At 42.5% G+C, this 16,261-nt stretch overlaps 2 protein-coding genes and 1 long non-coding RNA gene across 6 annotated transcripts in view; 1 reads left to right on the top strand and 2 right to left on the bottom strand.

The window, feature by feature from the left end:
• The window catches only part of LOC310829174 (vomeronasal type-2 receptor 26-like), a gene marked incomplete at its 3' end in the record, with an annotated part of 124,085 nt that overhangs the window by 33,331 nt on the left and 74,493 nt on the right, over positions 1-16,261 (bottom strand). Inside the window, exon 3 of one of the 2 annotated variants that reach the window (XM_083707350.1) lies at positions 519-645. In XM_083707350.1, the coding sequence (XP_083563476.1) occupies positions 519-645 (127 nt within the window). Of the gene's footprint in view, positions 1-518; positions 646-3,590; positions 3,862-16,261 lie in introns of those variants that run through there. The other variant, XM_083707348.1, reaches the window with a different exon arrangement.
• LOC310829319 lies at positions 69-2,087 on the top strand. Of its 3 annotated transcripts, none has more exons than XR_014557220.1 (4): positions 80-175; positions 566-691; positions 968-1,079; positions 1,627-2,087. It is a non-coding gene; the product is annotated as an uncharacterized lncRNA (long non-coding RNA). The 3 variants fall into 3 exon arrangements; XR_014557221.1 differs by having other exon boundaries at positions 964-1,079; XR_014557219.1 differs by lacking the exon at positions 566-691 and having other exon boundaries at positions 69-175; positions 960-1,079.
• Positions 10,998-12,871, bottom strand: LOC310829301 (vomeronasal type-2 receptor 26-like). Its single transcript, XM_083707609.1, has one exon. It carries the CDS (start codon positions 12,851-12,853, stop codon positions 11,819-11,821), a length of 1,035 nt encoding a protein of 344 aa, XP_083563735.1. The 5' UTR covers positions 12,854-12,871; the 3' UTR covers positions 10,998-11,818.

The following is a 16,261-nucleotide window of genomic DNA, read 5'->3' as shown; positions in this document are numbered from 1 at the left end:
TGTAGCCATGAAGGCCAAAACCACCGTGAAGGTTTTTGCCAGGACACAAGAAACAGCAGTTGAGAAGATGATGCCAAAAGCTGTTTGTCGGAGGAGACACGTCACGTTCTCAGGTCGGCCAATGAAGAGCAAAGCACAAAGGAAGCAGAGCAGGAGAGAGATGAGGAGAGTGTAGGTGAGGTTTTGGTTGTTTGCAATGACAATGGGTGTGTCATGGTGTTTTATAAATGTACCTAGTACCAGAGCTGTGATCAAGGAAAGGGAAAGAGAGCAGCAGGCTAAACTGATGCCCAAAGGTTCTTCATAAGACAAGAAGCTGATATCCTTGGGTAGACATGCATCCTGGTTCTTGCTTGGATAGTCTTTGTCTGGGCATTTATTACAGTCATTCATATCTGGGGAAATAATATTAAGGAAAAGACCTTTAGCTCATATCATGTCAGTTTACTGAAATGTTTATTGTTCTATTTAATCTGAGTACTAAGTTTGGATCTATTTAATCTATTTATTTCTCCTACCATCCTGGATTGCAATCTTCCCCTCTGCACATGGGATGCAATCGTAGCAGCAAGGTGGCTGTCCCTCCTTCACTTTCTTGCTGGATCCTGGAAGACAACGCTCAGTACAGACTGAAAGAGGCTGAGTCTAATCCATAAATGAAAGAACAGAAGGTTCATAAAGAGTCTACTGAGTTTGAAATCCTTTATGTTCTCGGGCCTTTCTCTGTTGCTAATCTGACACAGCACTTCAGTAATATGTAATCACTATACAGAAAGCAATTGTTTCTTTTTGTATTATTAGTAGTAATGTTTTAAGTTATGTGATATGCCCTTGATATTGCTCTGGTATGTGCAGTATCCCATCTGTTCTGCAAAGATTGCCCTGTCCATTAAAGTACACTTTGAAGTCACTCTAGTTTCCCTGTTAATTTTGTTAATATTGAGTATGCTGTCCACTAGGTAGACAGCTCTAGAACTGATTTTGGTGCCGATGGCTACACCTATACTTGGACCCATCAGATGCTGCCTGGGGAAGAGTTCAGAATAAGACATCCAGAGTGGCTGGGAAAACCTACTCAGGTTGTGGAGTATTATTATTATTATTATTATTATTATTATTATTATTATTATGCAATATTCTGGACAAATACATGAATTAGAATGAAGCTATCCAAGACCTATGACACTCCCTGGAATGCTGTAAAACTTTTCTCAGCATGCTATAAACAAAATGTAGCTCTAAAAAATATTTTGAGATCACTCTTTTAAAAAGTTTGATGCATACATTCCTAATGCTCTGTCTCTTGTTCTTCACACCTTTCTTCATTTGTCCTTCCTTCACTCTCTCAATCTTCACCACTTCTCCTGCTTCCATCTCTTCCACTGGCCCCCTTAGAAGACTAGTGGTCTCCTGCATCTGCTGCTGTCCTTGATTTCTTCCTTTAGTATTATTATGCCTCCTTTCCCCAACCACCTCATTTCCCCACCTTTCTAGCAAGAAAGACAAAACTCTGGGGCTATTCAATTCTTACATCATCTTTCAATACTTATTAAATCAGTATTTAATAAGTGTAAAGAAATCCCAATTGCTTTTGTTTAATTTACAATAGTTTTCTTTTTTACTTAGGATTGTGGTTGAAGTCTTCCAACGGAAAATAATAATCCATATCATTAGTCCAACTCACCACTTGTCTGCAATGTTAGATGTAAGGTTGCTTCAAGATCACAATGACTGTGAAGAAATCCACTTTGTAGCTTCATGGTCTCTAAGCATATATACACTCTTGTGCTGAGGAAATGTACCCAGAGGCTCTATTTGACTAAAAGAAAACCTGCCCTCCTGTCTCCTGGCCTTTCCATAGAAAAACTGATATTTGATCTGGACCTAATGACCCACATTCAGATGGAGGATTCTGTGGTGCAATAACTACATTTGCGTGGATGCAGCTTGTAGTGTGGTCTGTGAATGGTTGGGATTAGGCTGAGACAATTTAGCTGTTGTTATTTTTGTCTGAATTTGGATCCCCCTAAGGCATATTTACATTGTATCTTCTGTTTTGTAACCTCCTTAATAAAATATTTGCCTTTAATCCATGTGTGGCTTATTTTTTTAATAATAATTTTTATTAAATTTTTCCTTTTACAAATTCGCCATCTCAAACATTATTCACAAATTTCAACCTTTTGGACTTCCACCGGCTTCTCCACCAATCATCCATATTTTCCATTTTTACGCATTCTCTCTATTTAGTATTGCCATTTAATATTATCCTTTCAATTCTATTTCTTTTTTACAATACATCTTTAACCTTCGCAGAGCCTCTTTAAAACCCACTAGCATTGTCTGTTCATCACATATGCTTTTCAGATAATCTGTAAACTTTCCCCAGTCCTTGATGAACTTGTGATCCCGTTGATATCTGATCTTCCCAGTCAATTTGTCCAATTCTGCATAATCCATAAGTCTCCACTCTTCAAGGGTTGGTAACTCCTCTTGTTTCCATTTTTGGGCCATTAATATTCTTGCCGCTGTTACTGCGTATTGAAAAAGTTTGTGGTCCCTTCTATTTATCTCTCTTCCTATTATTCCTAACAAAAAGGCTTCTGGTTTCTTTACAAATGTGTATTTAAACATCTTCTTCAACTCATTATATATCATTTCCCAGAAACCCTTTACCTTCTTACATTCCCACCACATATGGAAAAACGATCCTTCTTTTTTCTTACATTTCCAACACTTATTACATGTTTTAAACATTTTTGCTAACTTAACCGGTGTAATATACCATCTATATACCATTTTCATAATATTCTCCTTTAACACAGTACATGCAGTAAATTTCATATTTTCATTCCATACTTTTTCCCAATCAACCAATTGTATATATATAACCAAAGTCTCTGGCCCAATGTATCATAACCGACTTTACCTCCTCATCCATCATTTGCCATTCCAACAACATTTTATACATTTTTGACATTATCTTATAATCATTATTTATTATCTCTGTTTGAAATTTTGATTCTTTTTCTGTATATCCACTCTCTTTAAAATCCTTTTTAAACATTTCATTTACCTGGAAATAATGCAACCAATCAAACACATGTTCTTTTACTTGTTCATATGGCTTCATTTTCCATTTCCCCCCTTCTTTAATTATTAAATCACCGTAAGTAATCCAATTCCCTTTCATATTAATTTTCTTTACACTCATAACCTCTAATGGAGACAACCAGCCAAGACGCTTCGTAATATAATTTCAAGTCTGGCAGGGCAAAGCCTCCTCTTTCCTTCGCATCTGTTAATAACTTAAATTGTATTCTAGGCTTTTTACCCTGCCAAATATATCTTGAAATTACTCTTTGCCACTCTTTAAAGATCGTTGTCCCTTTGATTATAGGAAGTATTTGAAATAAGAATAACATCTTTGGAAGCACGCTCATTTTGATCGTTGAGATTCTACCCCAAAAAGAGAGTTTCATCCTTCCCCATACCTCCAGATCTTTTTTAATTCCATTCCACACCGGTATATAATTGTTTTGAAATAAATCAATATTTTTTGAAGTTAACCATATTCCCAAATATTTTACCTTCTTCGCCACTTCAATCCCTGTTTCTCGTTGCATTGCTTCTATTATACTCTGGTCCATATTCTTAACCATTACTTTGGTTTTTTTCTTATTTAATATAAACCCGGCCACCTTGCCAAATCCATGTGTGGCTTCTAGCAGTAAACCTCTGGCTCCTAGTCTGGTACCTCAATAGTTTGGTCATACACCACTCCTCAACTTGCGGCTCAAAGAACAGTGAGTACATCTGCAGGTGGATAATGATTGCTTATTCAATACTTAATCTCTTTTGAATTAGAAAACAATGCAACCCTACCTGGTTAAACCAACTGTGCCATGTGATGGCATCTTCATCAAGGAGGAATGATTGGTCTGGAGGAGCCTTCAGATCTATCCTCCCAACTCTCACTCGGTGCAAACTTTGGTTGGTGCATATGATCCAATTGACAATATCCAAGCTAGATGCTGCCTCTCCATTCTGGTTGATGAAGACCACATCTCCTGCCGTATTGTTAAATGAGATATTTCTCAGAAAGTTATGGAGCTAGATTGAAAACAGAAAAGACAGGGGTTTGGAAAAGACTGCAGTCTAATGCAGGCTGGAGCATCCCCCCCCCCCCCCGTGGGCAGAACCTACAGCAAGTGGTGGGGGGTGGCTCAGTCACCTCTCAGTGGATTCAGGTCGAATCAAGGAGAGAGCCAATCAGTTTTCTTTCTCACACATGCCTCTTTCTCAGTCTTTCTTACAACCCTTCATTTAGCCCATGAGTTAAATATGTATGAGAGGTTTCTCTTGCTCCCTCCCTCCTTCCCTTGTCTCCCTGAACATCTCAGAAGACACGCCAGTGGTGTGTGACCACCTGCTCTAAGGAAAGATTTGGTTTATATGGGATAGAGGGTGTAGTAATGCTCGTCCCCAACCTCTTGCCCCTCCCTTCTCCTGTCTCTGCTCTCCGGCCAGACCAGGACTCCCAGGACAGGGTTGGCGGACGAACATACGTTTTTGCAAAACAGAACAAACAAAACCCGGTAGGGCTGCCACCACTCCCTCTGATCCAGGGGATCCAGAATCACAACCCAGGGAGAAGGCCGTGACCCATTAGCCTGGCTGTCCCCTTCTCTACAAGCTGTATCCACAGACTTGCAGGCAGAAGTTCTACGGTATAGCGTAACCAAGCGTAAGGCTAGGACTTAGCTATTCCCTTTTGAAAAGGCACACAACTAAAACAGTTTCATCTTTAAAATGTTTATTTTAAAATAACATAAGAAACATGCTAAAATAGCAGGCACATCTTTTAGAACGTTACAGGTAAGAAAACAACAAAGCTACATAGACTAACTAAGATTACATACTTACAACTCTAACACAAAGATAGGATAGTTGTTGTTCCTTAAGCCTCTGCAAGTAGAAGACGATCGAAGATCTCCATTTCAAAAGATGAATAGCGGCCTATTAAGCTGGAACCATAGAGCCGGGCATCTTTGCGATTTGCAGGGCAAGGGCAGAGAGGCAGAGAGGCCAAGAGCAGAGGATTCTCTGATCTTTTATTTCCAATTCGCAACCTGCGTCGTAACTTTCAAGCCAATCATAAACTCAAATTATTTTTTGAATGCACCAATGATCGGCTTGCTAGTCTATCAATTTACCTCTTGACAGCTGGGCCAATTTGGAATTCAAACTTTTAAATCAAAGGGTTTCCTCCCTTCCGCCAAAGACACATTCCCAGGCAATTCAAGGGCAGATAACAACACTGGGAGGGGGGATGTTTACATCATTGAACTCAGGTGTTAGATCCTTCATTAATCAAGACATCCTGGGTTCTAATAAACCTTTCAGCTGAGGAGTCAGTTGTCTAGAATTTTAAAGATACACAATTCCGTTCCCAGGGTCCTTGTGGCTGATGAGACTCCCACAAGGCCTCACTCTCTTTTGCTTGGCCAAAGAATAATTTTCTAAATATTCCTACTTTACTACACCCTCCCCTCTAGAATGAAATTAAGGGTAAAGTCCCCTAATTTCATCAAAGAAAATTATTTACACACTGAGGTAGATCATCCGGTCCAGGGGGCTTTAGCAGCTTTTAAAACCATACATCACTAGCAGCACCCCCTTAATCCGATATTTACACAGTTTCATGGCACAGATTGGTACACCCTAGACAAAGTATCAGCAACAACGTTGTTCTTTCCTGCAAGGTGAGGGGGTTACACAAACAGCTCTGGATCAATACCACAGGCACAGTAAAAAAGCTGTGAAATAACAAAAAACTTCCTAACCGATGTTCTGGGTAGGGTAAATGAAGATGACCCCTCGAAAATATCTTTTGGGAAGCCTAAAGATACAAAAATCCCTTGTTCTCCACCTCCCAAGGCGATTAGCAAAGCAAACTCAAGTTTCACATACAGTTTCACAGTATCAGCATGATGGTCTCTAAAAGAGTCAAGCACCTTTTGATATTTCTCCTGATAAGGCACAGGATCAAAGGCACTAGGGTCAGGCCAGTAAGCATCTAACCTCAGGGGAAGACTGGCACAAGTCGAAGTTACAGCACAGTCTCCTTTCTCCACGCTTTGAATCACTATCTCCAAACCAGAAAGACCTTTGGGTTCAACAATGAGACGGTCTTTTCCCTAGGGCAACCATTCTTTGTTCAAATACACCACGGGTTGCCAACTTCTCTCATTGTCCAAACCTTCTCTTAATCCTATTTGACTAGCGTTGGTTTGCATTTTAAAGGGACGCTGAGGGCTATGGGCTAGGTTCACCCAAAAACTTGCAAGGGCTTGTTTTAGCCATTCAAAGGTTCTCAGGCATCGATGTAAAAACCATTCCAACACACCATGGATTTCTGCCTTCCGGGATCTAATGTTTCCCAAGCCCAATCTGAATTCTAAGGGAATCACTCTTCCCTGAGCAAACTGACATTGATATACCTTACTGGTCAGGTTGGCATCTTGCAATCGCGCCAAGGCACTCTGCACATGCTTAAGCTGCTCTGGCCACGATTCAGAAAAAATCAACTCAACCCTTTCCAATCCCTCCCATTTTCCTCTGAACACTCCCAACAGATTTTGAACACAGGGATTGGGCAAAATAGAATTCCAAGCAAAACCAAAACCATTTTTGCTCATACCATCATCGTACTGGTTCCTAGGACTGAAATTCTGTAAAAGACCCACCAAATTCAATTTCTTCCTAACACAAACATTTGCATCATAAAACATCTTTTGAAAAACAAAAAACACGTCGTCTGGGTCTTTAAAGTCCTTGAGCTGTGGGCAAAGAATTTCTTTGTTAAACACATCAGCGATAAACTCAGTCTCACAAGGGAGAATTTCCACAGCTTCTCGGCAACCTAGGAGAGAATGATCAAAAAACTCAAAACTTTCTATAGCGTCTTGACTTGGCTGGACAGACCCCCCTGCTTCTGCTGGCCTCTCAGCTTTTGGCTGGCCAGACAAGCTGACATAGTTCACAGTCTGTGTTGCTTGGGGGTTTTCATCAAGCTGCTGGGGAGAAACTGTATATTTCAACACACTTTTCTCCAAAGTAAAGTTCACACAACCCTGGGGTTCAGGAACTGGAACACAAAGATCCCCCCCAAAGTCCTTAGAGGTAACCAAATCAACAGTTGTAGATTGTGGAATTAAATTTCCACCACCAGGCTTACTCTTTTGGAAATTGGGCTGGTTCCACTGGGACAAAACTTTTGGTAGAGTCTCAGTAACAGAGTCTATACTTCGAAAAGAAGGCACAACAATTCGATGGATCCTGGGGATTACGTCAGACGCTGAGCAGGGCTGATTAACACTAGGAGTGGCAATGCGTATCAAGCCAACCCTCCTTCCCACCAATTTCTCAGGTGTTGCAGTTTCAGTAGCTTTGGGAGTTATAGCATCAGGCACCAAACTTCCACCTTTCCCACCCGGGACAAAGCTCTCCTCAGCCCTCAAACCTTGAGGTGTTGTTCCCCAGTCCTCCATTTCAACAGAAGCATTAAAGTTCTTACTAGAGTCCACATCCAAAACAGGTAACTCTCCCTCCCCTCCGGGTTTTCTATTCAACCCTGTCTCAGGCTCCACTGAGTTTCTCCCTGCCTGGGATGGGATGGGGGGAGTTGCTACAGTTACCGGATTCCCATTCAGCTGTTGTTGCAAATAAACTTGGAACCCAAGATCATTCCCAACCAAAACTGGGCTTTTGCAAACTTCTGGATCATGAACAATTACCAGATGGTCCCCGCTGTAACCTTTGTATTTAAGGGGGACTATTGCTGTGGGCTGCAAAATTTCTTCTACCCCATAAGGACTGATTTTTAAGGGTCTTTCCTGCATCTGACTAGGCAAAACCAAATCTTTTGAGACGCTAGTGATGTCAGACCCAGTGTCCCGGTACGAGTTCACAACAGTTTTATTGATTTCAATAGGAGCAGAAAACTCCAAGTTCGCCCAATTCACATGGGGTGATTTTCGAGTTCCCCGGGTGCAAACAGGACCCACGGTGATACTAGTTTTTTCAGGTTTGTTCCCAACAGGGGTCACCTCACCCTCCTCCTCCGGAGCCAAGCTCTCCACTGCTCCAGATTTGGCCGGCCCCTCCTCCCAATCTTCTTCCTGCTGCTGTATCATGCGAACAGCAGGCGTGGAGGTAAGGACGGTGGACTTTTTCCCAGCCAACTGGGGACATGCTGCTTTCATGTGCCCCGGTTTTTTGCAAAAGAAACACAGTCCAGAACTCGGGGGCACTTTAGCACGCTCTCCCCCAGCTGCAACAGAGTCTTTAGCAGGTGTAGACAATCCCTTGCTGGATTCTTTAATGGGGGGGGCGGTCCTCCCCGATGACGCTGTAGCTTTATACACATTACTCTGTCCTTTATTAACAAGATGGGTGCGGTTCAGCCAAAAAGATTCGGCAAGAGTAGTAGCTTCTGCTAGTGTCTTTGGTTTTTTATCAGCCACCAGGCTAACAATTTCAGGGGGCAGGGAGCGCATTAGTTGTTCAATCAGCATCAGCTGTTTGATTTCTTTCACATCCTCCACCCCTTCAGCCGCCAGCCACAGTTCGAAATTTTGGGCCATTTTTGCAGAAAAAACCGCAATGTTGTCAGTAAGCCCACCCTTTTCCACTTTCCTGAAAGCTTTACGATAATGTTCAGGGTGCAAGCCATGCCGCTGCATGACTAACCTCTTAAAGTTTTCATAGTCATTTATTTCTTCCAAAGGGAGATGTCCCATAAGTTCTGACAAATCACCACAAACTAGGGGCCGAAGCACAGCCATGTAAAGTTCTGGGGCTACGCCCATGTCCCGGCACGTCACCTCAAACAAATTTAGGTAACTAAGGACATCAGTGGGGGGGTGGTATTTCTGGAACACCTTCCAGTTGAGATTACTTAAAGTCAGTCCTGGAGGGGACTGTTGATTTTGATCTCCCCCCCTCCTCGGGACTAGTCCATACCTCGGCGCAGGCACAGGAGGCGGTTGCCCCTCGGCACGTAGCTGCTCCGCTGCCGTTGTTGCGTATCCACGCAGGGGTCTCTGGAAGTACTCCTCCTCCTCCTCCTCTGCCACGTACTTTCGCGCCGGCACGCGCACCTCTCGAGCCGCAACCGGCGAGTAGACTCTGCCTGGGCTGAATGAGCGCTGTCTCACCTTCCGACGGGCGTCAGGCGCAAGCTGTTCCCGACGGCAGTCTCCCACAGTCACATCCTGGGACTGCTGTGGCAATTCTTGATAGTCAGGTGCCATCCGGCTAACTCTTGGTCTCATGAAGTAGCCCATCTGGGGAAACTTCTCCCGGCAGCGGAATCCACCGTTCACCGGATCACGAACCCACTCAACATCATAACTCTGCGAGACATCCATCTCTCTGGGTTCTGCATAAACAGAATAGTTCTTCCTAGGACGGGTGGAGGCCCTCACCGCCTCCACCTCCTCACGAGGAGATAACTTTTGTTTACCGGGAGTGCCCCTCCCTCCGTCCACAATGCAGGACTCTCTCTGACCCTTCCGGATCACGCTGGCATCCACCAGTTCTTCCTCTGACCCTGTTTCCGAGTCATTTGAAAACCAGGAAGCGGATTTCACTCCAGGACTCACAGCTTTAGGGGGTTCGGTTTCCACCGGGAGAGAGCTGTCTTCTCCCTCTCCTCCCCATTGATCTAAAGTTTGCAACGATTGCTGCTGCGAAATTGCGGAACTGTCCTCCATGCTCCTAACTATCACTATCCAAAAAAACAAACCACCTGTAACCCACAAAAGATTCGTGCCAAGTTTAAAAAATCAAAGTGCCTTTCCACGGGAAGTCCAATCCCACCACGCTGCCAACATGTAGTAATGCTCGTCCCCAACCTCTTGCCCCTCCCTTCTCCTGTCTCTGCTCTCCGGCCAGACCAGGACGCCCAGGACAGGGTTGGCGGACGAACACTACGTTTTTTCAAAACAGAACAAACAAAACCCGGTAGGGCTGCCACCACTCCCTCTGATCCAGGGGATCCAGAATCACAACCCAGGGAGAAGGCCGTGACCCATTAGCCTGGCTGTCCCCTTCTCTACAAGCTGTATCCACAGACTTGCAGGCAGAAGTTCTACGGTATAGCGTAACCAAGCGTAAGGCTAGGACTTAGCTATTCCCTTTTGAAAAGGCACACAACTAAAACAGTTTCATCTTTAAAATGTTTATTTTAAAATAACATAAGAAACATGCTAAAATAGCAGGCACATCTTTTAGAACGTTACAGGTAAGAAAACAACAAAGCTACATAGACTAACTAAGATTACATACTTACAACTCTAACACAAAGATAGGATAGTTGTTGTTCCTTAAGCCTCTGCAAGTAGAAGACGATCGAAGATCTCCATTTCAAAAGATGAATAGCGGCCTATTAAGCTGGAACCATAGAGCCGGGCATCTTTGCGATTTGCAGGGCAAGGGCAGAGAGGCAGAGAGGCCAAGAGCAGAGGATTCTCTGATCTTTTATTTCCAATTCGCAACCTGCGTCGTAACTTTCAAGCCAATCATAAACTCAAATTATTTTTTGAATGCACCAATGATCGGCTTGCTAGTCTATCAATTTACCTCTTGACAGCTGGGCCAATTTGGAATTCAAACTTTTAAATCAAAGGGTTTCCTCCCTTCCGCCAAAGACACATTCCCAGGCAATTCAAGGGCAGATAACAACACTGGGAGGGGGGATGTTTACATCATTGAACTCAGGTGTTAGATCCTTCATTAATCAAGACATCCTGGGTTCTAATAAACCTTTCAGCTGAGGAGTCAGTTGTCTAGAATTTTAAAGATACACAATTCCGTTCCCAGGGTCCTTGTGGCTGATGAGACTCCCACAAGGCCTCACTCTCTTTTGCTTGGCCAAAGAATAATTTTCTAAATATTCCTACTTTACTACAGAGGGAATGCTGAACATCTCTCTAAACCATTCCACTGCTTCCTATCTGTGAATGCAGTGGCATCTCAGTAGGCTGCAAAGCTTCCCTCATAAAAATGTTTTCTCCTCAAATGCAGGACAATAGCTGCTCAGAGAAGGAGGGAGCCATCACTTCCCTTTCCTACAGGGTCTACTGCCATTTGCAAGCAGCACAATATGTGGGGAATCATCTAGGATATCATATTCATACCACCTCCTGTTCTGCCTGCAGAGTTATAAATTCAGTTCTGGGTTCTTCTTCCTAATTTGTTGTTGTTGTTTAGTCGTTTGGTCATGTCTGACTCTTCGTGACCCCATGGACCAGAGAATGCCAGGCACTTCTGTCTTCCACTGCCTCCCGCAGTTTGGTCACACTCATGCTGGTAGCTTCGAGAACACTATCCAACCATCTCGTCCTCTGTCGTCCCCTTCTCCTTGTGCTCTCCATCTTTCCCAACATCAGGGTCTTCTCCAGGGAGTCTTCTCTTCTCATGAGGTGGCCAAAATACTGGAGCCTCAGCTTCAGGATCTGTCCTTCCAGTGAGAACTCAGGGCTGATTTCCTTCAGAATGGATAGGTTTGATCTTTTTGCAGTCCATGGGACTCTCAAGAGTCTCCCCCAGCACCATAATTCACCATAGTTCAAATTCTCCATAATTCAAATTCACCATAATTGAAAAGCATCAATTCTTGGGCGATCAGCCTTTTTTATGGTCCAGCTTTCACTTCCATACATCACTACAGTACTGGGAAAACCATAGCTTTTACTATACGGACCTTTGTTGGCAAGGTGATGTCTCTACTTTTTAAGATGCTGTCTTCTTCCTAATTGTTGTTGTTTAGTTGTTTAGTCGTGTCCGACTCTTCGTGACCCCATGGACCAGAGCACGCCAGGCTTCTTCCTAATACACTACCACAAATGTTTGAACTCTGAGAGGAAAGAACAAGTTGATAGGCTTTTGGGAACGCAAAAAGTGTCAGGAAGTAACAGGGCTTTGCCAGTTGAGAATGTTCAGCCTTTACCTGCCAAGAGTGTTGATTTGGATTCTTCCCTCTCCCTCCATACGCCATTCCTCTATGTCTGAATCTGGAAGTGGACATGGCATGTAAAGCATGGGCCATGGCGTAGGCAGCACTATGGATGCTATAACTGTGGCCTGTCATGCTCATTTCAAAAAGGGATCCAGGAAGGTTCTCCAGCTTCTCTTCTCCGGTGCAAATATTCCCTTCCACCTTGTCTGCAGTCATATCTGGGAGTACACATTCAAAGGCCTGTTGCCAGAATTCCCTGCTAAAACCATCCCCATCTGTGCTGGAAGGGTTTCTGTGCAGAACATACTGATGAAATCCTGGTGGGTTTCTGAAGTGAATTTCAAAGGATATAGCACCACTGAATATTCCTGCATCCCAGTTCCTTTGAAAGACAAATGAAGCAAACTCAACCTGGGCTGATATTATCCATACTTTACTTTTTACATTATTTTTTATGTCATCGTGTTCTGATAGATTTGGCAGCCATCTAAAAGTTGCCATGGAGTAAGATTCTCCAGAAACAAGCACTACATTAGCTTTGCTGATAAAAATTTTCTGGCTTATTGTTGCACCCTGTTGTAGCATGTCAGTAATTTCAGAAATAAAACTAAAATTGGGGATTCTTTCTATGAATGCAAAGCAGATGCCATTCTTGGTAAACATTGGGGAAATGGTTTGCACAAATCTTTCTCCATTGTCATTGTCTGTTGCAATGACTCCAATCCACGTCCACCTGAAATGCAGAAGCAAAGAGAGAATTCCCTCATACTGAAGGGCTTCCGGGACTGCCATCTGGTAGAAGGGAAGCCCTGGGCTTTTATCATTCATCACTGGAGCAGAGCCATAAATAAGCTATAAATAAGTAAATGGAGGAAGAGAAGAGACAAAGTAATATTTGCAGAGGTCTTTCAAACTTTTCATATACATCATGTTATGAATCCCTTTGCACTTTGCCACCCACCAGGGGTTGCATGCCCTCTCTCATTTATACAAAAGATACACATGTAAATGGCCTAAAAATGGGATCATCTCCCATTCCTGCTTGTTAAAAATTTGTTCTGTTGATGAGGGGGGGCATTGTTCCTTCTTTAAAAAATACACAACAACAACAATACAAAAACTTAGGCATACTTGCAGGGTCTTGTACGATGTCTAAAACTGATATGAGGGACACACCTCCCTAATAGAGGATTCTCCACTCCTACTTGAGCCATTATTTACTGTAGCCATGTCAGAATTGCAACATGGGTCAGATATGCATTCCTTCTCTGAAGCTTCTTTTGTCTTCACAATGCACAAATCCCAACTACCACAACTTCCATTTCTGCCTTTTATTTTTCAAGGCTTCTCAGACTTCACATATGAACATTTATTTCACATTGGAGCCAGCTGCTCAGTATTATTACTGTTCTTCTGCACAATTGGATTGTATCTGCAATTTGCCATACCTCCAGAGTATGTTTAATTTGAAAGCCTTCCCCCCCTAAACATTCAGTGGCCTTTGGGATATCAGTGTCTTGAGGTGTGTGTAAGAGATTGGGGGTGTGACATTTTTTTTCTGGTATTGGAGCCTTTCTTTCCCCTTATTAAGGTAATTTTATTTTATTTTACTTTTTATTGTAATTCTGTACCTTCCGTATTTTCAAAGGAACTGGTTCTGCTCCAAATTTCATCCTCACCCTGAATTGGTGATACACCTTGAACTGGTGCTGTGAATTCAGCCTCTTTCTCTATGTAAGCTAATCGAGGTATTGTCCTACCTGTGGAATCTTATAGATATCCAAAACAGTTGCTACATAAAAGGAGATTTCAGAATCAATTCCCCCAATGACGCCTGCCAGATTATTTTCAACATCACATATATAGTTAGGAACAAATTTTTCCACCCTGGATAAAAGCAGCAGTGTGGCGAGATATGTGCTCCTTGCATTGTTATAGCTGTCATATAAGTGAAAGCCCAAGGTGATGTTGGGTAGGATGTGAGGGTCTTCATTGATCTCCTTGACTGCAAATGCCAAGGCCACGATGTGCTGGTAAAGCTTAGGCACCACCCTAGAATGAGAGTTGCAAATAGCATCAGGAGGAACTGATATATCCTTTTACATATCAACACAGTTGTTAATCATTTTGTGTTCAGTGGAGTTAACTACCTGTCAATTCCATTGTTGAACAGTTATTATAATCAGCAAGTTCTTCCAGATTTTTAGAAAACAAACTTGCTCCATTTTCCTGGTGACAGCCCTTGAGATACTTGAGAATAGCTATCCTACTTCCCCTCAGTCTTTTATTTTCATAGCTAAAAATACCCAACCCCCTCAACGTTCCCTCACAAGGTTTGGTTTCCAGACACTTGATCATATGTGTCACCTTACTCAGCACACGTTGAAGCTTGTCAATATCCTTCTTAAATAGTGCTGAACACACTGAACAAAGTACACCAGGTGTGGTCTGAGCATGGCAGAATAGCGCTCCTCTATTACTTCTTTTGATGGGCTCACTATACTTTTGTTGATGCAGACTCCTTGATCCTTTTCACATGTGCTACTGGCATGCTAGGTTTTCCATATCTTAGATTTGTGCAGCTGATATTTCCTGCCTAATTGCAGAACCTGCCATTTGTCCCGACTGAAATTCATTTTGTTAGTTTTGCCACAGTTCTGCAATCTGTAAAGGCCAATGGTATCTAGACCAGGGGTTGCTAATGTGGTGCTCATTGGAACATTGGAACCCCTGGGGTCTTTCCCTGAAACATCTGAAGTCTTTCCCTGACATTCACAGTATTTATCAGTTCTGTCATGAGGCAGTGATAGTGGTTGTAATTCACAGATTTCTATACTTCTTAATATATACTATCATTGTGAAACAAATCTTAGACTAAGATCAGAAAATGAAATGATATGGGCATTTTGGTTCAGAACAGTTTTTTTAAAATGGATTCTCACTTACACTCCTGTTCAGATAAAGTCTATCAAAAACGGCTGTTCAAAAGGGCTATCTCAGACATACAAATATATACACATTTCAATACATTTATATTCATTTCCCTATTGAGAAATGGGAGCTTCTACAGTATTCTTTTAATTCACACGAGATTCTTATGGATTTTACATCAGCATATGTCCCACTGAAATGAAAAATGGTTATCCCTAGGTAAATGGGTACAGGTTTGCAGCCTCAGTCATTATTCCGAGGCTGAAACTCTTGGTTTGATCATTCCTGTACTGTAATAAATGAGTGGCTTAGTTCTTACACAAGTTCTTCAGGCAGCGCTGGCAGGGGTTCCTCAGTGAATGTTGCTGGAGAGGAGATGAAGCCACCATGGAAAACAATGCCACCAATGAGGAACTCTCCTGGCTGATGATACATTTGAAGTGGACGGTGTGGACTTTGAAGCCTGCATTTTCCTATGTGAGCCTGACATACATTGTAAGAAATCAGTTCCAGCAGCAAGAATAGTAAAACCACCATTCTCAATACAAAGGCAACTGGTTGTTCTATGCAAAAACTACATTTTATCTTCTCCAAGATAAAAAATGTCTTATTTAAATGGTAGTTTATTTCCCTGAGACGATGCAATGTCAGAGTATCCAAAATCAGACTTGCGGATCACAAGTCTGATTGATTCTGATTAATTTTAATATACTTTGCATTAGGTTTACCAGTGGTCACTGTAAGTCCCCACTGTTTTTTGAGAAGCAGCTGCTCAAATTATAGCCCTGTTAATGATCAAGAAGCAATGTAATTATTCATTCAGTGCTTAGAATTCCCTCTGGAATGGTTGAAGAAAATGTGTTTGTCACATATTCGGAACTGTTATTTTTATTACCCTTTCAGTTGATAATAAGGGACCACTGTTGGATTGGGGAACCAATGTAACCAATGTAGTTTCCAAAATGTGTAGTCAGCATCATGGAATTAGGGTCCCTTCCCAGTGTATGAGTCTAGGATACATGAGCTACTACTTCCCTTAATCAGAGTACTTTGTCAGGAGAAGTTCAGGGAGAACAGCTACATGGGCTCCTCTGTTGGCTTTGCTGGGTTGAGGCATTCTGAGAAGAAGCAAAATGAATACAGTGGTGCCTCGCAAGACGAAATTAATCCTTTCCGTGAGGATCTTCGTATAGCGTTTTTTTCATTTTGCGAAGCAAGCCCATTGACAGCTTAGCGGATTAGCGCTATTAGCGGTTTAGTGGCTTTTAGCAGATCAGCTGATAAGCGGCTTATCAGCGGATTAGC

This window comes from Podarcis gaigeae, assembly GCF_964106915.1.
Source record: "Podarcis gaigeae genome assembly, chromosome: 13".
In the NCBI taxonomy this organism is placed as follows: domain Eukaryota; kingdom Metazoa; phylum Chordata; class Lepidosauria; order Squamata; family Lacertidae; genus Podarcis; species Podarcis gaigeae.
Note: the sequence above shows the minus strand (reverse complement) of the source record. Positions and strands in the feature narration are given on the sequence as shown.

Excerpts from the sequence above, each read along its gene's own strand:
- LOC310829301 (XM_083707609.1), bottom strand. The coding sequence starts at position 12,853 with ATGAATGATAAAAGCCCAGGGCTTCCCTTCTACCAGATGGCAGTCCCG.